This window comes from Planococcus citri, chromosome 3 (assembly GCF_950023065.1).
Source record: "Planococcus citri chromosome 3, ihPlaCitr1.1, whole genome shotgun sequence".
NCBI classification, from domain to species: Eukaryota; Metazoa; Arthropoda; class Insecta; order Hemiptera; family Pseudococcidae; genus Planococcus; species Planococcus citri.
The window spans coordinates 23887127-23912593 of record NC_088679.1 but is presented as its reverse complement, the minus strand read 5'-3'; the positions used below and the strand labels follow the sequence as shown (position 1 = coordinate 23912593).

The window sequence follows — 25467 nt, the reverse complement described above, 5'->3', positions numbered from 1 at the left end:
CGACAAATGTGCGAATAATCATTACTTAGCATTACCAATTACCATCCATATGATCCATAGTCATAGTCAGGCTGTCCCTCATAGTCAGGTGATAAAATTAAAATTATTAAAAATTAAAAACGAAAAACAATTTTAAAATTTTAAGTTGGTAACTTTGAAGAATGGAATTCATGAGTTAAGAATCATGACTTCAAAATCAAAATTGAAGCTTGTCAGCAAATGAACGATACCAAGTCGACAGGGGTGGTGACCGAAACGATCGTTTTGTTCCGTTCCGTTCATGAACAAATCACTTTGCACTTTTACTGTTCTGTTCCGTTTTGTTCATCATTTTTTTGTTCTGTTCTGTTCTGTTCCGTTCCGTTCCGTTCTGTTCCATTTGTTCTGTTCTGTTCTGTTCTGTTCTGTTCCGTTCCGTTCTGTTCTGTTCTGTTCTGTTCCGTTCCGTTCCTTACAGTTCTAATAGGGAGGGGGGATCCCACATGTCAGAAAAATTTTTGAACTAGACAAAAGATCGAATCATCGAATTAATATACAAAATTTGACACCATCCAAAATTCTGAAAATTTCAAGAACCCAAGTGCATTTTGTTTCTCAATTTTTGATGAATTTTTCTTTTTCAAACTAAAATTTGGTCCCAAAATGAGAAAAAAAATTAAAATGTTACTAAATTCATCTAGAAAACCGAAATTTGGAATGTGGAATGTGCTATAGGTAATCTTGTCCCACCGAATCAATTGAAAATGATTTTAAGTCATTTTAAGCAATTCTGCATTTTCTGCAACCTTCCAGCAGATTTTTGACCTTTCAAGAATCGAAATTCCCACTAAATTTTACCAAATGAAGATGGAATTTGGAAAGCTGAAATTCACATTATCCCTCCCCCCCCCCCAATTGCAACCTGCTGAGTTGGCTGATACTGTATATAGTCCGGCATATGACAATAGGAGTAATTGCACCCCCCCCCCCCCCCCGCCGATCCTCCGGGACAACTTTTTTCTTAAAGGGGACATCCCAAGGAACATTTTAAAGCAAACTTGCCCCAAAAAAAGTTGGCCTTACTTACAAAATGGCGGCCATTTTGATTGACAGGTCAGCCGAAATCGCAGATTTTGCGTTCCAACATAGGACTTGCACGAAAATTTTCAAACCTTACAAAGGTAGATCGAAAGATCATGCAAAAATTTATCACCTGTCAAAATTTCAAGTGCTAAAGTGCGTTTTTCGATTCTTGGTGAATTTTTGAAAATCCAATTCAGACCGAAAATGAGGGAAAAAATCAAAATTATACCAAATTGACCAAGAAAACTGAAATTTGGGATATACCCTATTTTCGACATGCCAAATCGATTGGAAACGGTTTCAACCAGTTTTGAGCAGTTCTGGAGCCTCCAGCAGATTTTTGAAACTCAAAATTCCATCGAATTGGAGTTACTGCAGGTGAATTTCAAGTCGTTTTGAAGCCTCCAGCGACTTTTTGAAAGTTCTTAAAGCCTCCAGCAGATTTTTGAAACTTTAAATTTTCACAAAATTTCATCAAAAATGGAGATGGAAAGCTGAAATTTACTCTATACTTCTTCCAATTTTATAACACTCTCCGAAGACGACTTCAGGTGGGTTCAAGTCATATTAGAGCCTCCAGCGACTTTTTTGAAAATTACTGGAGCCTGCAGTAGATTTTTGAAACTTGAAATTCCCGCAACATTAATTTTACAAATGGAGTTGGCAAGCTGAAATTTACTTCGCAGACTACATGCTGGTTTCAAATGGTTTTGAAGCTTCCAGCTACTTTTAGAAAATTTCAATTTGCCAAAAAACGCCATACAACCGTTCAAAAAGTCGCTGGAGGCTCCAAAACGACTTGAAATCCACCAGCAGTAAACTTCGTAGTGTATTGAAATTAGTTTGCAGAATGAATTTCGACTCTCCATCTCAGTTTGATGAAATTTTGGAAATTTCAAGTTTCAAATATCTATTGGAGGCTCGAGTAATTTTCAAAAAAGTCGCTGGAGGCTCTAAAATGACTTGAACCTACCTGAAGTCGTCTTCAGAGGGTGTTAAAATCGGAGTGTAGAGTAAAATTCAGCTTTCAATCTCCATTTGATGAAAATTTTGTGAAAATTTTAAGTTTCAAAAATCTGCTGGAGGCTCCAAAACGACTTGAAATTCACCTGCAGTACTTCGTAGCATATTGAAATTAGTTTTTAGAATAAATTTCAGCTTTACAACTCCAATCTGATGGAATTTTGTGGGAATTTCGAGTTTTAAAAATCTGCTGGAGGCTCCAGAACTGCTCAAAACTGGTTGAAACCGTTTCCAATCGATTTTGCATGTCGAAAATAGAGTATATCCCAAATTTCAGTTTTCTTGGTCAATTTTGTATAATTTTGGTTTTTGTCCCTCATTTTCGGTCTGAATTGGATTTTCAAAAATTCACCAAGAATCGAAAAACGCACTTTAGCACTTGAAATTTTGACAGGTGATAAATTTTTGCATGATCTTTCGATCTACCTTTGTAAGGTTTGAAAAATTTCGTGCAAGTCCTATGTTGGAACTCAAAATCTGCGATTTCGGCTGACCTGTCAATCAAAATGGCCGCCATTTTGTAAGTAGGGCCAACTTTTTTTTGGGCAAGTTTGCTTTAAAATGTTCCTTGGGATGTCCCCTTTAAGAAAAAAGTTGTCCCGGAGGATCGGCGGGGGGGGGGAGGTGCAATTACTCCTATTGTCTTGTGCCGGACTATGGACTAATACTGTAGGTAATTTGTTCTGTTCTGTTCTGTTCTGTTCTGTTCTGTTCCGTTCCGTTCCAATTTTTTTTCTGTTTTGTTCTGTTCTGTTCTGTTCAAGAGCACTTCGTTATCTTATTTGTTCTGTTCTGGTTTTGTTCATTTTGTTCTGTTCCGTTCCGTTCCGTTCTGTTCCGTTCTCAATAAGATTTTTTCCTGATTTGTTTATTGTTCCGTTTATTTGTTCCGTTCTGTTCCGTTCCACCAGCCCTGCAAGTCGAATAACTATTGCTTTATAGTTGATATGAAAGGAGAAAAAATGAATGAAAAATCTTAAGTTTAGATCTAGGTATGAAGAATAAGTAGGAAGATTGAAAAAATTAATAAATTAAAATTCTGTCAACCAAATTGAGTTTAGGGCCTGGTTTTGGGTCAACATTTTTAAACATTCAAGTTGAGGGTTGGGTTTGGCTTTAATGCAACAAAGTAATTGGTTATTCGGCGCCGGTTTTGGGTTAAATTATTTCTTGGTTTCAAATTGGTTCTATCATGATTCAGCCATTTAGGTACTTGAAAAAAAAGTACAATGATTTTTGGACAGATTTCAAGTGAAGTGTCGCGTCGTCATGGTTGCCTTTTCCCATAAAAACACAAACTGTTCAACAAAAACATATGTACAATTTATTCAAAAAATACTTGCAAAAAACTAAAAAAACACCAACACGACAACCCATCTAATTGACAAAAAAAATGATAAAAATAGTTGATAGAGTGCCTTCAGGCTAGTGCCATGTGCCAAAGAAGACACTGAACCCATATTGAAAAAATAAAGCTTTAGCCGCTGGTTTAGTTTAGTGTTCATGTTTCATGCTTTGAAAATTAAGGTTTAGTGCGATTTTGTTTTGGGTCTCGAAATTTGAAAAATAGTGGGTTTGAGTTTCTGTTTCAAGTTTTCAGCCCTACAAAACAACCACTGATTATTAGATTACGTGAACAGGCGCATATTTTATAACTGCATCCATAATTTACCTGTAAGCTAGCAAAAATACAGACTTTTCTAGCCTTTTATGTACCATCCTATTGGTTCCGAAATTTTAGATAGCCACATTTGTGTCCTAAGGTACGTAATATTAATTTTACAATATTTTGCCTGATTGGTCAGACTTCTGAAAAATTTGTAAAAAATAACGAATTCAAAAAATATGAGGTTATCTCTGATTAGAAACACTTCCCTTGAAGAAGAAACTTTACCCCATACATTTCATTCAAAAAAGAAATATAGGTACAAAAACAATAGCTCGGCGGTTGTGTGATATCAATCGCGGGTTTTTTGAGATTGAAGGATTTGATGTTTTGTATTTTTTATAGATTCTTCTTCACACATTTCTACCTACTCATAAGCTACCATTCGAGTTCAGTGTACCTACTTATCTATACTATCTAGGTATTAATTCACCTATGCGTTCATTTCGAGAAATTTCACCAACTTAAGTAAATCATAATTGACAAATTTTCAATGTACTTAGGTAGATATCATTTTATTTTTGAAAATAAGCGTAATCATTGAAAAATATCGAACAATTTCAAGACTGTAAGAGCGCTCATACCATACAAAATAATGCAAAACGAACGACAAGAAAAAAACAATAGATATACACATAGATAACATGAGTTACGTAGAGGTAGATACATTACAAAATAAGAACAAAAACTGAATCGAATTTTAGAAAATCAGAAACAAAAAGCATATCATTTCACAATGAAAATAAAAGAAACACAAACACGATATCTCAAAAGGAGTAATTACTCACTGATTAACATCAGCACCGAACACTTCTCCGGTGGCCAGTACTCGATTCGTATTTGAAATCGTGACTTGTTTCGGCAAGTTTGGTAAATCAGTCCATTTACACGAAGATAAATCATATTTTTCGTTGGGAACCATAGCTCGATCATTCTCCACCACGTGTAAAGAGCCATTGAAATGAAACAGGTAAAAATTAAGATGCCATCTTCTCATTTTCTCCATACTGATCAACCACTGACTGCTGGCAAGGTCAAAAATGAAGAGTGCATTTTTTCTATACTCATATTTCGTCCCAAACACTGCGGATATTGCGATTCTACCATCAAATGCACAAAAGTACAAGAATAAATTTCCGTTTAAGCATAACGGTACATGAGTCAATTCCTTAACGATTAAGGTGGGGTAAGTAATTGAGAATATATGTTTGATTGGTTTCCGAAAATTATTTTCTGTGGTCTTTTCTTTCTGAGCGATTATGTAAAAACTTCCGTTTAAAGAAGTACACGCGGAAACGTTGCAATAAATATTTTCGTGTTCATTTTTTCTCAGTATGTTATTCCAAGTATTCGTCTCACAATCATAAAGCCAAATGGAGAAATATGGGCTCGTTATCATCAGATATATCGACGTTTCCACAACTGTTATTTCAAACTCATGAATAAAAAAATTCGGTGATTCCGGCGGCATTGAGAGATGCATTCGGGTACCATCTTTCTCGTCATAAGAGGAAAAATTCATCGTCTCCTCGCCATCGGTCATGAGAATTTCAAAGCAATACACTTTCGTTCCAACTCTACAAACTTTTTTACTCCAAGCACTGGTCGGATGAAATGACGAAAGAACATATTTATCCAAACCACTGTTCAGTTTTAAAATACCCCATCCTCTCTGGCCAGTTTCTACGTCGATAGCCTTTATATATAGATTCAAGGCTAAATTGAAATCATTATCATGCAACTCTGGAATGCCTCCGCTCGCGTCATTCATTGGTTCATCGTCACTAGAAACCAATAATTGAGACATGACCGAGGGGGTGATTAATTTAGTCGATTTTAAACTAGGTGCACCTAAAAGTGTTTCTACATCTTCACGACTGGCATTATTATGTTTACTCCATTTCATTATCAACAGAAGTACGACTTCTTCTTCGCTTTCCTTCAGGTTCACACGCGGAAAACCACCGAGAATTTTTTCAAAAACATCAAATGGAATTTTTTTGAAAGAATTAGTCTTTCCATACTCGATGATATCTTCGGCTATTGTCCGGCTACACTTCGAATACAATTTATTAAGTTGGATATTCCGGGCGAACACGCAGGTCTCAATTAAAAAGTTTATTTCGGGATTTTCCATGATATAGGAGACGCAAGCGTTTTCTATCATCTCTAGTTGAAATAAGTGACTGGCTTTTAGGATGAAATATGCATTACCGGCATGAAAACTAATGCTAGCCGTGTACATAGCGTTCAGAATCTCTTCAAATGTTTCAGTTTCAATATCATTCATAGTAACGGTATCGGAATTACTTTCCTTGAAATTTCCATTAAACATGGTTTTGAAGTAAGGAGATACAGCAGACAATACTACTCGATGACAAGGCATGATGGTACCGTTGACGTTGAATCGTACATCGCAAAATAAACTTTCCGACCGCAGTTCGTTCATGTGTTTGAAGAGTGTTTTCTCCATCTGGTCCAGGTCTACCGTTCGAACCAAATCTATTGTTGGCTTTAGCATTTCTTACGATTACGAATCGTATACACAGCCACCCGCTATCTCGCAACCGTGAGATAGTTGGAGGCGAGTGTAGGAATGCGGATGCCGACTATATGCGTACGCATTGCGTACGCACTTACGCAGCACCCCTTTCGAGTGCAGGGACCGCTAATCTGGTTCTCTATGCATATTTCAGTAGTCTAGTAGATGCCTATGCATAGTGTAGCTATAGTATCTTTTTCTGTATCCTTACGTGCATTTTTAATTTCGACATACTGTACTGTTCTGTGTTGTGACCATTTAAACTAATAAAGAGCTCTCGCTCCCCGTGGTGTTCTTTTTATTTCACGTATATAATTTCGCGTTTGCGTTCTTAAAAGTCCGCATGGTGGAGGCGCCGGGTATCCTCCGGTAATTAATTACGCGATTTTAAATACGTTTCGCGTCGTCTAAAATACGTACGCGATCTTTCCACCCTTTGAGTGCGTTCGCGTGTATATAAAATCACGAACCAAGCGATTCGAGATTACGTACGCGATCTTTTTGTGTGTGTTCGCGTGTATATAAAATCACGTCTGTGTGAAACAGGTGATTTGCGAGCAAATCCCAAGGAAACCTATTCGATTCCATTGAAAATAGGTACCTATTCGTGCACCAAGTGATCCACGAATTCTGACGAAACCGGCTTGATTTCATCGGACCTTTTATTGACGCAAACCAGGTGACTTGCGAGACCTAGGTAAGCAATTACTTATAAAATTGCTATTGTGTTTTGTGTCGGATAGGACAGGTTTACCTATCTGAAAAATGAAGTAGTTTGGCATTGTTAAAATGCATAATAGGTCAGTACCTACATAGTAGCGTTTTCGTACACGTTAAGTAGGTACCAACCAGTTTGCATTTATACTTGCCAAATTACGACTTTGACAGATAGGACAATTTTACCTACCTGTGAGATAGGGAAAATAGGCATTGTGAGGTTGTATTTCTACATGTTGCGTGTATACGTACATGATAGAAAGCCAGCCTATTTTAGTAACCAATGTTGCATCATCTTAGATGACGTTTTTTGTACACGTACAAAATGTACAGAAACGTCACCCTCGGATGCAACATAGTTATCTCTTTTTCAAGCTGGTAATTAACACCTACCGACTTGAGAAAGGGGAGCGTAGTTTTAGCCAGCGCGAAGCCATGTGAGTGAATAGACGCCGCATCCGCTGGATGAGTGGTGCGTCTATCCTTGTCGCAGCATTCCCTGCCTTTATTGCTCGGCACACATATGTTTGCACTTGAGTCAGTGATGTTACGGACTGCCGCGGTTTAAAGAAACTGTAGCAAGAGGTACCGTGCATTTAAAAAGAGGGTTCTCTATATGCAAACGCATCTTACACATAAACATTTTAATGTGTGTATTTTTTTCTTATGCGTGTGCATATAGTTTTTAAATACTGGCTAAAACGAACACGACTGGTCTGTGTTATTTTAGTTTGGATATAAACAGACAGATCGTGTTACTCATACGCTTTAAAACTCTAATAGGTGTATGGCTGTTTGATACTGAGAATTCATAGAGCATTACGTAGCGAGATGCGCATAGCTCGTAATGTGGGAAATCTGGCAAGGAATTTCCAAAGTTATCAGGCTTGAACTGAATGGTAGACATACCATCCTTCAAGCAGGGCCCAGACTACTCTCAGGGTGAAATTGCATGCTGTGCGTTCCGGTGCAAGGAAACCCTGAGATACCAACTGAGGTTGGGATCGTTTACAAGTGCTGTTGTGTGTTCCTTCAGCATGAGTAAACTTTCGTCACACGAGTCTATGAATCAATCAACAGCGTAACACTGGGCAAGTAGTATTGCATTTGTATGCGTTCTGCAATGCAATACGAAAGTTCGTTAACCGGTATCGCTTTTCTCAGCTGCTATGATGCATGATAGGTAAATGCTGTGCGTTCCGGTTTACCTATTCCCATCTGATCTACAATTTTGATGTTTGTTAACACCTTGTAGATAGTAGCTGAGATGGATACCAGAGCTTCGCGAGGCCGAGGCGGGAGACCTCGAAAAGAACCCCCAGGACCACAATCGATCACTCTTCCTGCTGGATTGGATCCAGCCCTATTTTGGCAAGCCATTCAAGGCTTGGCGGGTCAGGCCCCTCAAGGAACTCCTGAGGCTGCACCATCAGCCCCGAATTCCGAGGCCGGACCTCCCCCAGCACCTTCAGTGACTCCTCAAGACGATTCTGGTATGAATACACGTATTTCTCCCCATTTGAGAGAATGCTCCATAAGAACTGATTATAAGCTCACTTCTGATACTCGGTTTGAGCTGTGGCTGGATTTGTTTCATTCTGAGCTAAGATATTTTAGTCTTCTTGATGTTGTGGATCCAACTGTGAGACCTCGACGAATTTTTTCTCAGACTGAGGCAAATCAGAGAAAAGCGGAAGTGCGTCATATCTTAGTCAATCGACTAGATTATGACCACCACTCTCTCATGATCTCGTGTGAAGACCCCACCGAGGCTTTGGAATTAATTAAATCCCATTGTTTTGCGGAACTCAATATTGGAAGTCCCGCGCTCCGAACTCGGATAATGGCATTTAAATTCCAACCTCGGAATGGTCCTTTCACCAAGTACTTTGCAACATTGCAGCAGTACATAAGAGAATATGACAGAGTAGCGCTTTTCCCAATGCCTGAGCATGAGAAATGTGAAATTCTTCTGAATAACGTCGCTGAGGCTTTCCCACAAAATCAGGTAGACACAGTTGCTCTTTCTAGGAATGTGAGCAAAAATTTCTTGGAATTGAAACAAGTAATCCTGCAGCTCGAAGCGAGAAGAAATGAGCGTAATCAGTCGAGCCCTATGACCTTTCCCAAAGAGACTTCGAATAACACAGGATCCATTGCAGGCAACGTTTTAAGTACTGTACACCGAACGAAGAAAAACAAGGACAAATTTAAGCAGCAGCCGGTCTGTTTTCGATGTGGTGCGCCGGGACACACAATACGCGGGTGTCTTGTCAAAGAAAACTCGAAGATTAAATTTTGTGAATCTTGTAAAACTTTAGTATGCGATCATACGACTGCTACGTGTCCCTTGTCTTCTACCTCTTCTGCCAACAACAAGGATCCAAAGAGTGTTCCAAGGAAGATAATCTTCAAAAATACTAAGAAAGGTCAGGGTCATAAACATGGAAAAGGTCGTGTATCTCGTACTGGGATCGAGAAGGGGTCGTCCAACCAATAACCTTGAATTCATTCAATGTTTCAGAGTTGGAGTGTGAAGGTCACTGTTGTTGCCTTCACGGTTGCTTCAGGCATCCAGTGGGCGAAGCGACCTCGTCTGGAGTAAATGCCGTACAACCTGTTGCAGAAGTCTTGGATTCCAGTCAAATGGAACTGGATGAAGACAAATGTAAGTCATATATTACGTTTATTGCTGACTCTGGCGCATCTGAACATATTGTACATCAGGTGAATGTACTGAAAGATGTCGTCCAGGTGTCATCTCCTCGTACCCTAGTGAGTGCGAATAAACATTCGTCTTCTGACTTACATATTTCTACTGAAGGCAACATTAGTGTGAGGTCGGTTGTGGATAACAAACCTGGTTTTTATCTAAATCTGACTCGAGTGATGTTCAGTGCCGACGTCTCTGAGAATTTACTTTCTCTCAGACGATTTACCGACCTGAACTGGCAAGTATTACTTGATAAATCTTGCATTAAAATATTCAATCAGGATGCATCGGTGATAATCGAAGGCGCTTACGATCCCCCAAACTGGATCGTTAAGTTTGAATTAGTTGATTACGGTGCCAGTGCTTTGACCCTTCTTCATAAGTTTCCTGAGATGGCTAACCCCCTACCAAAGGAACTGAAAAGGGCAGCATCAGATTCTGTGGATTCAGTGAGAGATGACCCCGGTGAGGTCACCATGTCTGCGATATCAGACTCACTTGCAATTCCACAGATGCGAAAGCCTGGAATTTTGACTCGTTCTGCTCAATCCTTGCTAGGCTTCCTATGGCACTGTAAGCTAATGTAGTTTTCGATGATTCTATCTTAGACTGTGAAGCTTGTATTGTATCGAAAAGTACCAGACCATCTTTTGGTTTGACTTTTCCAGTGGCCAGTCGACCATTGTTTCGGATACACTCTGATATTATGGGGCCAATCTCCCCTCAGAGTTTTCCGACACATTATAGATACATTACAGTCTTCATAGATGACTACTCTCGGATGGTATGGTCGTATCCGTTGCGAGCTCGTTCAGACCTTCCAAACCTTTTCGAACAGTTTTTGTGCAACGCGCACAACCTGTTGGGGGAGGAAGTAAAGGTTTGTTGGCTTCGCTGCGATGGTGCCAAAGAGTATGTAGAAGGTAGGATGAAGCAACTTAGCAATCAACTAGGCTTCGATTACGAAAACTCACCTCCGATGACACCTGAGTTGAATGGCAAATCAGAACGGCTGAATAGGACACTTCAGGAGAAAGTGCGCAGCATGATGTTTGACTCTGGACTTCCTTTGAAGTTTTGGGACTTAGCTGTAACTGCAGCTACTCATATGTTGAATCGCACTTGTCATAAGGGCATCAACTTTGAACTTCCTGTGAGAAAGTTCAATCCCAAAACTGAAGTCAAACTAGATAAAATTATCCGTTTTGGGTGCGTAGCTTATCCTTTAGATCATTATAAGAAAAGGAAGCTCGATCCAAATGTGGTTGTGCACCCTCTAACAAAGGATGCAAAACGTTTCTTTATGGTTGGCTATGTCTTTGGTGGCTACAAGCTGCTTGACTCCTATTATGGTTCCGTTGTGGAAACTCATGATGTAAGGTTCAATGAAAAGTTGACCTACAGGGATGTCAAAGCGTCGCTTGGTAGTCTAAGAGCAATGTCTGAAAGTGATGTTGACCTTGAATTAGACACTTGGTTTCTTACCTTTGATGAGAAACAAACCAAAGACACCCACCTGGAAACGGGGGAGGAAACTAAGGTTTCTGAACCAGAAATACCACAGACTGCTGACCAAGAGATCAGTAGTACGGAGAAACCTGTTGTCGAATCTGAGGATCCGGCTGTGGGGGAGCGTAATAAAAATACCACAGCCTGTTCCGAAGACACAACAGATGAAGATGGAGGCGCTTCTGCTCAACCTTTGGAACCTCCTAAAACTTCATCTATGAAAGCTGAAAAGGTCAAAGAGCTTCATGCTCAACTGTTGGCGATCTCTGATCGATCCAAGCTAATTTGTAAAGAGCCTGAGGATGAACTGGATGGTTCACTGGTTCATTTACTATTAGCGGATTTCAACAATGACCCAGCTACATATGAAGATGCTATCTCCTGTGAAGACAGCAAACTCTGGAAGAAAGCCATCAAAGATGAGCTTGACTCCATGAGTGAAAATGAAGTTTGGGATTTGATTCCAAAGTCCGAGTTTGAAAACCTACGTGATGACAAAGGCAAAAAGCCAAAGATTATCACTAGTAAATGGGTTTTCAAACGGAAGGTTGAAGCAGATGGCAGCCTACGTCATAAAGCCCGTCTGGTCATTAGAGGCTTTCAAGATCGAAACGAGTATGGTATTAGAGAAGTCTATTCACCAGTAACACGTCTTCCTAACATACGAGCTATTTTGGCATTGGTCAATAAGTATGGTTTGTACTTGAACCAATTGGATGTCAAAACTGCCTTCTTACATGGAGTGTTGAATACACCAGTGTACATGGAAGTTCCAAAAGGTCTTTTATCAGATCACTTACGCTCACAATTTGTCTGTAAACTCAAGAAATCACTCTATGGACTTCGAGTAAGCCCTAAACAGTGGTTTGAGAAGTTTACGCAAATTGCTAAAGCGTTGGGTCTGGAAAATTCTGTGATTGAACCATGTATCTATGTAAAGAGGGTAGGCAATGACTTTGTGTTTTTAACACTGTATGTTGATGACATGTTACTGGCTAGTACTAAGGAATCTCTCCTGTCTGAAGTGATTCCAGGTCTTCTGAAGTACGTGCAAGTCACGAACTTAGGAGAACCTAAAAAGTACTTAGGACTCACCATAACTCGCGATCGTAAAAACAAGACCATGATGATCGATCAATCAGATTACACTCAAAAGGTTCTTAAGAGGTTTGGCATGCAAGATTGCAAAGGCCACTCTACTCCTATGGTGACTAAGTCCCAGCAGAAACGGGAGTGCTCTCAAATGGAAGAGAAGAAATTGAGTGATAGTCTGACATCCTTGACAAAATATCCTTTTATGGAACTGATTGGGTCGTTGCGATATCTTACAGATGGAACACGACCTGATATCTCCTATGCTGTACATGAACTCAGTAAAGTCATGCAATGTGCCACAGATTATGATTGGCTTCGAGCCAAGCGTGTTCTCCGATATTTGAAGAGCACACCAAATCTGGGCCTGACTTACCGAGGTACAGGAGATCAGTTCGATATCTTCGCTGATGCGAGTTTTAAGGATTGTCAGGATGGAAGATCGACATCAGGAGCTCTGACCTTGCTTTTCAAAGACCTTATCAGTTGGTCTAGTAAAAAGCAGGGTCGTTCAGCTGGCTCAACCTGCGAAGCAGAGTATATAGCAGCAAATGAAGCTGTTAAAGCCATGCTGAACTTAAATGGTACAATACAACAGTCATTAGGTAAACCTATCTTTCCTGCAGTCTTATACTGTGACAATGAATCAGCCATCAAATGTACTGAAGTTGTGGGAAATCCCAAACTTAAGCACATTATTTGCCATGAGGAACACATCATTAGAGAATATGTTCAAAATGGGCAAGTAGTGATCAAATATGTTCCATCAGAAGCTCAGCTTGCTGACATTCTGACGAAACCACAACCGACCGAGCTTTTCACCAAAAATCGTGATGAATTGCTAGATTTGATCACTAAATAATTCCTCTGTGTTTTTCAGTGCTCAGTGATACTGAAACGAAGGAGGAAGTGGCTGGCTGATCCAACGTCAACTAAATTCTCATTCATTGTCTTTTCTTTTAGATAAGTTTGTGAAAATGTGAGATGACAATAAATGATCTTCTGATTATTTTATTGTTCTCATTTATTACAACTACCCCTAGCTCCTGTGAAGCTATCCATTGCAGATACCTTGTGTCTGTGTATGGGGGAGTGTTGGCTTTAGCATTTCTTACGATTACGAATCGTATACACAGCCACCCGCTATCTCGCAACCGTGAGATAGTTGGAGGCGAGTGTAGGAATGCGGATGCCGACTATATGCGTACGCACTTACGCAGCACCCCTTTCGAGTGCAGCGACCGCTAATCTGGTTCTCTATGCATATTTCAGTAGTCTAGTAGATGCCTATACGTAGTGTAGCTATAGTATCTTTTTCTGTATCCTTACGTGCATTTTTAATTTCGACATACTGTACTGTTCTGTGTTGTGACCATTTAAACTAATAAAGAGCTCTCGCTCCCCGTGGTGTTCTTTTTATTTCACGTATATAATTTCGCGTTTGCGTTCTTAAAAGTCCGCATCTATAATAATTAAGAGGAAACATGTAAGTACTAAGTACATATCTAAAAACTTCGGCAGCAGTAGAATTAGGGCGCTATAGATACCTAAAGTAAATCTGCAATTGATTCTACCTATGAAAAGCTTTCGAGCAGTGTTAAGAACTGTGTTCTCAAGATGAAATGAAATTGATGTATGAAATACTTACAGGCCATGCTTCTGAAGGAATTATACAACTTTCTAGTTTTTATGAATTATTAAAATTAATTTTTATCGTTGTGAATTGTGAATTATTATCTCAATTCTCACTCAAATACAATTCTCATCAAATTTTCAACACCAGCGACTAAATCTACACCCGGATGCTTCAGGCACCAAAATCAAAAAATGCTCCGAACGAGAACGACTGATTCTTCAATGTTTAATTTTTATTTTTTTTTATCTTTGAATTGAAATAATGCTATTATTGCTATTACTTTGATTGAATGTCCTCATACTAAAATTAAAAATATGTAAGTATTGATTATGTTTAGTGTTATTATTATTTTTTTTAAATTTCAATGGAAAAAATAATGAAAAAGTGGCCAATTCTCAATTTTTATAATTTTAAGAAAAATAGTAAAAAAAATATAAACAAGTTGAAAAATACAACTATGAAAGTAAGAATTAATCAAATTAAAATGTAACAAAAAAATCGTAAGGAGTAAGGTAGGTAATCATATTAATTAAAGGTAACCTACGAAATAATGGACTCCATTTTCGATTTTTATAACTTTAAAAAATAATAAAAATACAAAGTAGAAACAAGTTGAAAAATACAACTATGAAAGTAAGAATTAATCAAATTAATGTAACAAAAAAATCATAAGGAGTAAGGTAGGTAATCATATTAATTAAAGGTAACCTACAGATTAATGGACTCAATTTTTGAGTTTTATAATTTTAAAAAATAATAAAAATACAAAATAGAAACAAGTTGAAAAATACAACTTTGAAAGTAAGAATTAATCAAATTAATGTAACAAAAAAATCATAAGGAGTAAGGTAGGTAATCATATTACATAATTAAAGGTAACCTATGAAATAATGGACTCCATTTTCGATTTTCATAACTTTAAAAAATAATAAAAATACAAAATAGAAACAAGTTGAAAAATACAACTATGAAAGTAAGAATTAATCAAATTAATGTAACAAAAAAATCATAAGGAGTAAGGTAGGTAATCATATTACATAATTAAAGGTAACCTACGAAATAATGGACTCCATTTTCGATTTTTATAACTTTAAAAAATAATAAAAATACAAAGTAGAAACAAGTTGAAAATACATTACACAACTACAAAAGTAAGAATTGATCCAATTAAGGTTACAAAAAATTTGTAAGGTAGGTAATAACAGTTAAAGGTAACCTACAAAATAATAGAAATAATCACTTCAATTCTCAATTTTTTCTATTTTAAAAAATAGAAACAAGCTGAAAAATACAACTACAAAAGTAATAATTAATCAAATTATTATAACAAAAGATTTGTAAGGTAGGTAATCATATTAAAGGTAACCTACGGAACAATGGATTCAATTTTTTTTTTTTTAATGAAAACAAGTTGGAAAATATCATCACGTCATAATATTCCTATTTTTTTGGTTTTCTTCCTTTTTTTTTGGTAGTAGCATAAAACTCACGCTGATGTACTATTTTTTTGGGCTTGGCTGCTTTTTTTTCTTCACTTGGACAATGTACATCGCTTTGCATTGCCAAGATGGTGGCTCGCATTTTTTTAAGTGACTGACTAACGAATGCATTTTTTCTTGGGGATGCTCCGACTACATTCATGATGTCATCAAACATTTTTCTATTTTCTGTATCCGTATTCGTTCTTCTTTTGACAGCTGATGGTGCATCTTGAGGAATTTCAGGTTCTTTATTCCACCCAATGACGCTACTTTGAACTTCGTGAACCAAGTTTTCTTCAACCACAGGGCTATTTTCAACTTCATTGACCCAGTTTTCTTCAACCACAGTCTGTTCAATAAACTGCATACCAACAGCATGGATATGCTTGCACATAACACTTCTAATACTACTCTCAGGACAAGAGCATTTAAATCGATGAGCGCAAATATTGCACTTTTCACATGTCAATTTGCAATCTGGCCTACAATCCGTTAGGTAAGTAACCTGGTATTGAACATCATTTGAGGAGAATGATGCAACAATCCAATCATTTTCAGCTTCACTGATCTTACGTAGGCGAATATCGTTTTTATTTTCAATCACTTTATCATGGGATTTTCTCAGTTTTATTATTTTTGAAGACAAATGACCTTTTACATCATGAATCGCTTCGTTTTCAAGTCTGAACTCTAAATAGTTCTCTATAATGGCAAGACTATCTTGCAAATGATTAATATTCATTCCATTTGCAAAATTATGTTTCAATTTACCATGGAAATTTTCAAGTGCCATATTTGTATTCACTCCAGCATGCTGATGGTAACAATATGCCCACTGTTCTTTACGAGGCACATAAGTTTGAATAAAATATCTTTTGAACTCAGCAACAGTATCTTTCACAGAATTTATACTTTCAATATCGGATTCAGCCTCTGGCTCTGGCTCTGGCTCTTCAATAGTACAAAAATCAATCAATTTTTCTTCAAATTCGGAAATACTTCCACATCGATGTAAACTGAACAGCTGGTTTTTCGTTTCTTCATGCTTTACAGCATCTTTAATTTTATTTAGATGTTGTTTCCAAGCTTTTAGCACATGCCATGTGCAATGTAGATGAAATTCGGGTTGATGGTTCATCACGTGCAAATATGCATTGAAATAAGTTTCTTGCATATCAGATATAAACGTTTTTGGTTTCAAGAGTCCAATTTCTTTTTTCAAGCATCGAAATAATATTTCAATTACTACAAAATCGTTTCTATTTGTAAAAAGAAAACAAGCTGGGTAACCTTCATCATAATCATCTAATATCATTAGGGTGTGAAGAATAAAACCGTATTTATTAAGTCCATGAGTACCGTCCATACAAATCACATTATTCCCAAACTTTTGCAATTTTTCCTTCTGCTTCTGATTCATATAAATAAGAACAAAATCATCGCTCTGTAATTCGGGAAAATCTTCTAAAACTTCTTTTTGTTTTTTATACAGTAACACTGAGTCAGTATGTTCTATTGTAAAGGATTCAACACCTTCAAAATCTTTTGTAGACCGCCGGTTCATAAATTGTAAGTTGTTGGCTCGCGCGATGTTTACAACGTCTTTTCTGGTCAATAGTTGGCTTTTATGCAAAATATGTTCAGAGGAACAAGTTGAACTTTTTCTGATATCTTTGAGGATGCGTTGAGTTGGAATTTCAACAGCTAACTTCTTCGCCACTTCACCTTTTATATTTGAATTAAAAGGAGAATATTTCAAATTTTGAGGCTCTAAGGGGTGAACATGCGTAGAACAAAAAAAAGCCTTCACTTTAGCACAGTTATTCTGTTTATCAGACGTGTTTTCCCTGACAACGATTTTTGCAGGACAATATCCGTGAATTTTTTTTGAACCGATCATTCGTTCACGACGTTTTCGAGTAGTAATAGGCAAATACGAACCCCGTCTTTCACAGTAATAAGTGGTGACTCGTTCAGATTTGTTCTTTTTTGATGTTCGTTTCACAAAACGGCAAAAAATTTTCTCTTCCGTTTCATCTTTCCATTTGAGAAATGCTTGCCAATTATCGAAAGGAATCGTTTCATTCTTCACAATAATATCATGAGTTTCAAGATGTTTTAAAAGTAGATCTTCATTCCTGAAATCTTCACCGCATTTGACACATGTAACAACTGTACTGGGCTTGCGACGTTTCTGTAATTGAAATTTGAAATAGACATTCAGAAAATCAAGAAAAACAAAACAGTTCACCAATGAATAGTTAGCTATTAAACACCACCAACTTACAGATTTTTTGTTCAGTTGCAGTACTTCAACATTTTCATTTTTGGCAGTATGTTTGGTAACATGTTTGCGCAATGTACTTTTCTTCTCAAACTTGGCGGAGCAGTAGTCACATTCCTTTGAGAAATAAGTAAAATTGTAAATTAGAATTGAAACTTGGAAGTACCTAACATGATACCACAGGTAAGTAAAATAACAAAGAAAGCCATACTTACATAGCATGTTTCATGAAGATCGAGATGTTTTGATTTGATGTGGTGTAGAAGACTTTGTCTATAAGAAAATTTATCGCCACATTCACAACTCTATAATAAATGAAAAAACAAGATGTGTAATCAAATAAATTGAATTATTGAAAGAATATTAGGTAGGTAAGTAGATACTTACAAAGTGTTTTCCTACAGTAAAATAATTCCTTTTCACATTTGTTTCTACAAATCGCTTCTCATGAAGAGCATAGATATGAGCAGTCAAATTCGATTTTCGGGTGAATTTCTTTTTACAGTGAGGACAATTCTGAAACATACGATTAAAAAACCTATTCAGTTTTGTTCATTTTCATAAAATTATCTGCATTATGTGAAAAGTGAAAGGAATAACTTGGAAAATTGAAACTTACATGAAGTTGTTTTTCAAAAAGAGGAGCTGGATGTTGCTCTCTTTGATGGGCATTTATCCATTCTGTACATGCGATTGCTAAAGCGGAGTTATGCCGCCCTCTGATTGGCCAATTAATTTGCGTTTCGATAAGCTCCGCCTCCATCAGCCGCTTGCTCTTTGAAATGCAATATGCATGCATGCAGATGGGCAATATGCAAATAAACTTACGACAAAACTGACATTTTTATTAAATTTTGAACTTAACAATGCAAAAATCAACAAGCGGTATCGAAAAATTGATAACTTGCGTCCATTCTTAACACAATGCGCTTATGAAAATACAAAAAAAGAAACATTTTGGTGCGTTACGACTTATGAGTAACTTCGATCACCATCAATTTGGCAAAGTAATAAAATTAAAAATAATGACTTTAGCCACCTACATCGCTATGCAAGTAAAAATATATCGTACGCAGTATGATAGTATGCCTCTTTGGTCCAAATTATTCAAACAATAAACATAAGTACTTATGTTGCGAGTAATTCAAATGATCATTATGCAGGTGAAAAAATCGCAGTGAAGCGAAGTCCTGGTCCCTTGAAAAGTATAACTTCGCTAATTAAAGAAAAAAATCATACTTTGGTTTACATTTTACAAGCGATTTGGATAGTTAGTCTTTGTACGAGCCACGAGGTTCTTGAAATGGAAGATATTTCTGTAACGTTACTATGCCGAATTAATGAATTAAAATGTTCGAACGGATTAAACGATCTCGAGAGGAGAGTGATAGCGTATGGTGATAAGAAGACCGCAGTTAACGGGCCAATCCGAGGGCGAGAAAACCTCTCTTTAGCAATCGCATGTACAGAATGGATAAATGCCTTTGATGGCGATTCAGGCAACTTTTTGAAGAAAATGTTTGATGACATTGCACACAAATCGTGCAATCCATTGCAAAGATACGTATAAGCCATAAAATTATTTAACAGAAATAGAAATTAATCGAGGAGTAAAAACGACGATGTTTCAATGATAACAGAACATCCATAACGCGGAAAAAGGTAAACAGCAACCGATAGTTTGTATACTCCTACTCGAGCATGTAGAGAGTCACAAAAAGGAACGAATCAGTCGTTCGGAGCATTTTTTGATTTTGGTGCCTGAAGCATCCGGGTGTAGATTTAGTCTTAGATTTAGTCGCTGGTATTTTCAACTTTCGATTCTTATCAGTGATAACTGGAACTGCGAACTGGAGGAAGGCCATCAGCTGATTTTTCATGGAGAGGACTTTATTTTGTCAGCTCGCCGGTGGTTGGAGTGTTAAAAATGTGTGTATGCGTTTTGACAGCTCCGTGGTTGTTTTTTGTTTTAAATTTTTGAATTTTTCAAACTCCATAATTCTTATTCTTATTCTCACTCAACTTAACTTACCTTAACTTGGAAGTTGAAACTTTTTTATTTATTTATTTTTTTCAAGTTATTTGTGCGATTAGTGAATTTGAATTTTTTCAATCTTAAAATTACAAGTTCCAGACAGTCAAATTTGAATTTTTTATTCGGTTTTGTTATATGGAGATTAATGGTTTTGACTCATGTTGCAACGGCAACATGCGTAGGTCAAATCGAAATTTGTCATCTAAAATGCACACTCATTTTTTATTTAATTAAAAAAAAAAGATTTCGTAGCAAAGAATTAGTTCATAATTGAATACCTACTTGAACAGCTGTTAATCAATTTCTTGGATTGTTGTTCTTCATTTTTCAGGTGACCACTTTTGAACTTCCGCAATTTTAAAAACGAAAATGGCCACTGTTGAGTAAAAAACAAAACATATAATTTTCAAAAAGACTTTACAGCGTTATAGCTTTTTACCAGCAATATGCTTTTACAGAATTGTCAAAAAGTGTTCTAGCGCTCAACTTGCAGTTTTACAGTATGCTGTAAAACTGCTTTGCTGTAAATTCTGGAAGTTGTAAGTCTCTGGAAGCGGTCGAACACCCCTACTGTAAATGCTGTAATAGCAGTTAGATGGTTCTTTAATTGTTTTCTTGTCCTTATTTTTCAAAGTGTTGATTTCTTTTCTTTTTTGAATGATAATTTTAAAGGTGTAATTAGGTAATTTCATTCTCCCACTTTATAAAGTTTTCATTTTCGTTTTTTTTAAATTTTTATTAATGATAAAATGCCGTATTTTATGAAATTTTTTTCAAAATTTTGTGATAAATTATCAGTAGAAAGTCGTATAAATTTATTTACAGCATTATAGCTTTTTACCAGCAATATGCTTTTACAGAATTGTCAAAAAGTGTTCTAGCGCTCAACTTGCAGTTTTGCAGTATGCTGTAAAACTGCTTTGCTGTAAATTCTGGAAGTTGTAAGTCTCTGGAAGCGCTCGAACACTCCTAAGTCTACTGAGCACCTTATTTTCGAAAAATGAATCAAATTTCTATAATTTGCAAACGAAAATAAATTTATACGACTTTCTACTGATAATTTATCACAAAATTGTGAAAAAAATTTCATAAAATACGGCATTTTATCATTAATAAAAAAAAAAAAAAAACGAAAATGAAAACTTTATAAAGTGGGAGAATGTAATTACCTAATTAGACCTTTAAAATTATCATTTAAAAAAGAAAAGAAATCAACACTTTGAAAAATAAGGACAAGAAAACAATTGAAGAACCATCCAACTGCTATTACAGCATTTACAGTACCTCTCGAGCTGCTGTAAAAAAGTAAGCAGAAACTTACATCAGCGAGATCAATATATCTCTACTTTCGATTGATACGGTCTAAAGCCAGTAGCCTAAGGTTGAATTAATTGTTTTTGAAAATTTGTGATCCATGGCTTGCCAAGTTGCATGTATTCAAAAAAAAAAAAACTTCAGGTGGCCACGTTTGGGCACTTTCTTAATTAATAGTAGGTAATGTAACATTAATTTTAAAATATTTTGTCTGATTTGTCAGACTTCTAAAAACTTTGGAAAAAATAACTTAAAAGTTAAAACTTTTGCTTGGCCTTGAGTAAAAAAAAAGTATAACCCTGATTACAAGAAACACTTTCCTTGAAAAGGAAACTTTATGCCCATACCCTTCAATTCCTTCATTCAAAATAGAAAACTACAAAAAACAAACCATGTTAACTTGGCGGTTGTGTGATTTCACTGATTTCAAACTATTTTTTCAACGCGTGTTTTTTTTTTTACTTTTTTTAGACTGACTGACTGAGGGAATGCTTTTTAGAAGTACACATCCTTTATTGATTCTTCTCTTCACATGCTTCTACTCATAAGCTCTCATTCGAGTTCACTGTACTTAATACTTATCTACTATTTAGGCTCTACATACATATTTCACTGTATATTTCATTCATTTCGAGAAAATTCAATAATTCAAGTTAGGTACCTAGGTAATAATAATTGACAAATTTTTAATAGGTAGGTATTACCTATGTACAACCTCATGACTCATACTGATTCAATACTTGATTACTAATGCGTTTATTTGGTTTTATTCCAAAAAAAAAAAAAAAAAAAATGTAATCATCAGTGTAGATAGGATTAACAAATTTTCTAACATTTATTTTCTATTTTCCAAAATAAGCATCACCTTTGAGAAATATCAAACATTCGCAAGAATACAAGAGCGCTTAGCCTACTATTTACAAATGAACTATTATACCGAAATAAACACAATATGACATAGTTATACATTTCAAAATTAGAACAGAATCCGAATCAAATAAAACAGATACAGATAAATCCAATATCTCAAAGGAACAATTAATCACTGATTTACATCAGCACCAAATACTTTTCCTGTGGCCAGAACCTGACTCGTATTTGGAATTGTAATTCGTTTTGGTAAGCATGGTAAATCAATCCACTCACCGGAAGACAAATCATATTTTTCATTCGGAATCAAAGGTCGATCGTTCTCCAACAAATACACAGAGCCATCATAGTGAAAAAGGTGGAAATTTTCATGACGACTTTTCATTTTCTTCAAACCACTTAACCATTGACAGTTGGCTAGATCAAAAATCTGGAAAGGATTTTTTTTACAGATAACTTCTAACCCACATACTGTTGACAACACAATTTTACCATCAAATACACTGAAGTACAAATTGTCTAATGAGATCCCATATAATGATACTGTTGTTAATTTCTTAACGACTGAAGTGGCGTGTGCAGGAGTAATTGAGAATATATAATTTGAACAATACTTTGAAGACATTTCTTCCTGTGCAATGATGTAAAGACTGCCTCTTGAAAAAGTATAAGCGGAAATGTTGCGATAAATCTCTTCGTGTTCATTTTTTTTCAGTACATTATTCCAAGTATTTGTCTCACAATCATAACGCCAAACGGAGAAGGATGGATTCCTTATCATAAGATATATCGATGTTTCCTCAGCTGCTATTTCAAAGTCATCAGTTATTTCCGACTCTTCCGGCAGCGTAGGGAGATGAATTCTGGTATCATCTTTCTCGTCATACGAGAAAAAATTCATTACCTCCTCTTCATCGTTTTCGAAAATTTCAAAGCAATACAACTTCGTTCCAATTCTACAAATTTTTTTTTTCTCAGCACTAGTCGGATGATATGATGATAGAACATATTTATCCAAACTACCGTTCAGTTTTAAAACAACCCATCCTCTCTGGCCAGTTTCTACGTCGATGGCGTTCAGATATAAATTCAAGGGTAAATTAAAATCATTATCATGCAATTCTTGAATGCCTCCGCTCGCGTCATTCATTGGTTTATCGTCACTACAAACCAATAATTGAGACATGACCGAGGGACTGATTAATCTGGTCGATTTTAAATAAGGTGCATCTAAAATTTTTTCTATGTCTTCACGACTGGCATTGTTATGTTTACTCCATTTCATTATCAACAAAAGTACGGGTTCTTCTTCGCTTTGCTTTAGCTTAATAGCCATACCCAAATAATTGAGAATTTTTACGAAAACATCAAGTGGAATTTTTTTGAAAGAATTAGTCTTTCCATACTCGATCATATTGTTGGTTATTGTCACGCTACACTTCGAATATAATCTATTAAGTTGAATATTCCGGGCGAATACGCAGGTCTCAATTAAGAAGTTGATTTCTGTATTTTTCATGATATAAGAGACACAAGCGTTTTCTATCATCTCTAGTTGAAATAAGTGACTAGCTTTTAGAATGAAATACGCATTACCCGGACGAAAACGAATACTACCTGTGTACATAGCGTTCAGAATTTCTTCAAATGTTTCGGTTTCAATATCGTTCATCGTAACTGTATCGGAATTGCTTTCCTTGAAATTTCCATTAAACATGGTTCTGAAGTAAGGAGATATAGCGGACAAAACTACTCGATGACAAGGCATGATGGTACCATTGACGTTGAACCGTACATCGCAAAATAAGTTTTCCATCCTTAGATCGTTCAAGTGTTTGAAGAGTGTTTTCTCCACCTGGTTCACATCCACAGTTTGAATCAAATCTAGAACAATCAATTGGAAATATACTGTGTACATTCATATCAACAAACTTCGGCAGCAGTAGAATTAAGAGGCTTTAATTCTGGGACTAAGAACAATTTTTGAGATGAAATTGATTTAAAATGGGTAGATACTCACGTGCCATGATTCTGGAGAAATTGTTACTACGTAGTTCCCAGTTTTCATAAACTAAAATTAAGCACTTTTTATCGTTGTAACTTGTTGTAATCGTCTCAATTCAAATCAAATTGATTCTTCCCTCGATTCTTATTTCTTATCAATGATGACTGGAAACATCGAGCAGCGTGCAGCGAGGGAACAGGGAACACACACTCCGTCAGAGGACCTTATTTTGTCAGATCGCAGATGGTTGGAGTGCAAGTGAAAAAATAAAATACGTTCCTTGGGTGCTTCAAATTTTTGAATTTTTTTTTCAAATTCCATATCTTGATGTTGATTTTTTTTTATATATTTAGTAGCGTATTACTTACTTGACTATTCGTTTGATTCGCTGAAAAGTGTCGATTAGTGAATTTGAATTTTTTAAACTTCAAAGTTCTCAATTTTGAATTTTTGTTTTTTTTTTAAAATAAAAATTGAAAAATTGATGAATTTAAAATTGACACATCAAGAGATGAACAAATAATCATTAGCATTACCATATTCAAGTGATGAAATGATGATTAAAAAATTTAAAACGAAAAACAATTTAAGAAGTTGAAGTTGGGATCTTTGAAGTTTGAAAATTGAAAAAAATTCATCAGTTGGTTATCATGAATTCAAAATTAAAATTGACGCTTGTCAATGTCAACAAATGAATGAATACCTAAAATCTAGTTAATATGAAAGGAGGAAACAGGAACGAAAAATTTAACGTTTAGATCTATGAAGAATACGAAGATTGAAAATTTCAGTAAATTCAAAATGCTGTCAACCAAAATTGAGTTTGATATCAGCGTCAGTTTTTGGGTCAACATTTTGTAAACATTCAACTTTCAAGTTGAGGGTTGGTTTGGGTTTAGTGCAACCAATGTTATGGGTTATGCGGTGACGGTTTAGGTTGAATTATTTCTTGATTTCATATTAGTTCTAGGTATAATGAATTAATGATGCAGCCATTTACCTACTTGAAAAAAAGAACAACGATTTTTGGAAAAATTTCAAGTGAAGTGCCGTCTTGGTTACATTTTCCCAAAAAACACGAACTGTTCAAAACAAAAATATACAATTTATTCAAATTCAAATAATACTTACTTGGAAAAAATCAGACAAATTAACTAATTAACAAAAAGTTTTACGTACATATAAAATTACAAGAATAGAGTGCCTTTTCAAGTGCCAACTAGAAGACACACGGAACCCATTGAAAAAATAAAGGTTCAGCCTCTGGTTTAGGGTTCACGTTTCATGCTTTAAAAATGAAGGGTTTTGTGCGATTTTGATTTGGGCCTGAAAATTTGAAATAATAGTGGGTTTGAAACGATTTTGGGTCGAATCTGCAGCCCTATAAAACAACCGCCAATTATGTGAACATTCGCATATTATATAACTGCATCCACAATCCACCTGTTAGCTAACAAAAATACAGGCTTTACTAGCATTTTACTTTACCATCCTATTTGGTTCCGAAACTTCAGTTCA

The 25467-nt window shown here is 36.1% G+C and overlaps 3 protein-coding genes across 3 annotated transcripts; all 3 read right to left on the bottom strand.

The window, feature by feature from the left end:
• Positions 1–3980: 3980 nt before the first annotated feature.
• Positions 3981–14102, bottom strand: LOC135841044 (kelch-like protein 21). Its single transcript, XM_065357831.1, has 2 exons — positions 13973–14102; positions 3981–6253 (listed from the first exon to the last, which is right to left on the bottom strand). The coding sequence occupies exons 1-2, from the start codon at positions 13977–13979 to the stop codon at positions 4536–4538; spliced, it is 1725 nt and encodes a 574-aa protein (XP_065213903.1). The 5' UTR covers positions 13980–14102; the 3' UTR covers positions 3981–4535.
• A 1233-nt stretch (positions 14103–15335) lies between these two features.
• LOC135841407 (uncharacterized) lies at positions 15336–19265 on the bottom strand. Its single transcript, XM_065358346.1, has 5 exons — positions 18345–19265; positions 18113–18241; positions 17941–18030; positions 17729–17842; positions 15336–17635 (listed from the first exon to the last, which is right to left on the bottom strand). Exons 1-5 carry the CDS (start codon positions 18522–18524, stop codon positions 15401–15403), a joined length of 2748 nt encoding a protein of 915 aa, XP_065214418.1. The 5' UTR covers positions 18525–19265; the 3' UTR covers positions 15336–15400.
• A 2625-nt stretch (positions 19266–21890) lies between these two features.
• Positions 21891–24182, bottom strand: LOC135840512 (kelch-like protein 41). The gene is made up of 2 exons (XM_065357108.1): positions 23965–24182; positions 21891–23828 (listed from the first exon to the last, which is right to left on the bottom strand). The coding sequence occupies exons 1-2, from the start codon at positions 23969–23971 to the stop codon at positions 22117–22119; spliced, it is 1719 nt and encodes a 572-aa protein (XP_065213180.1). The 5' UTR covers positions 23972–24182; the 3' UTR covers positions 21891–22116.
• Positions 24183–25467: the final 1285 nt, after the last annotated feature.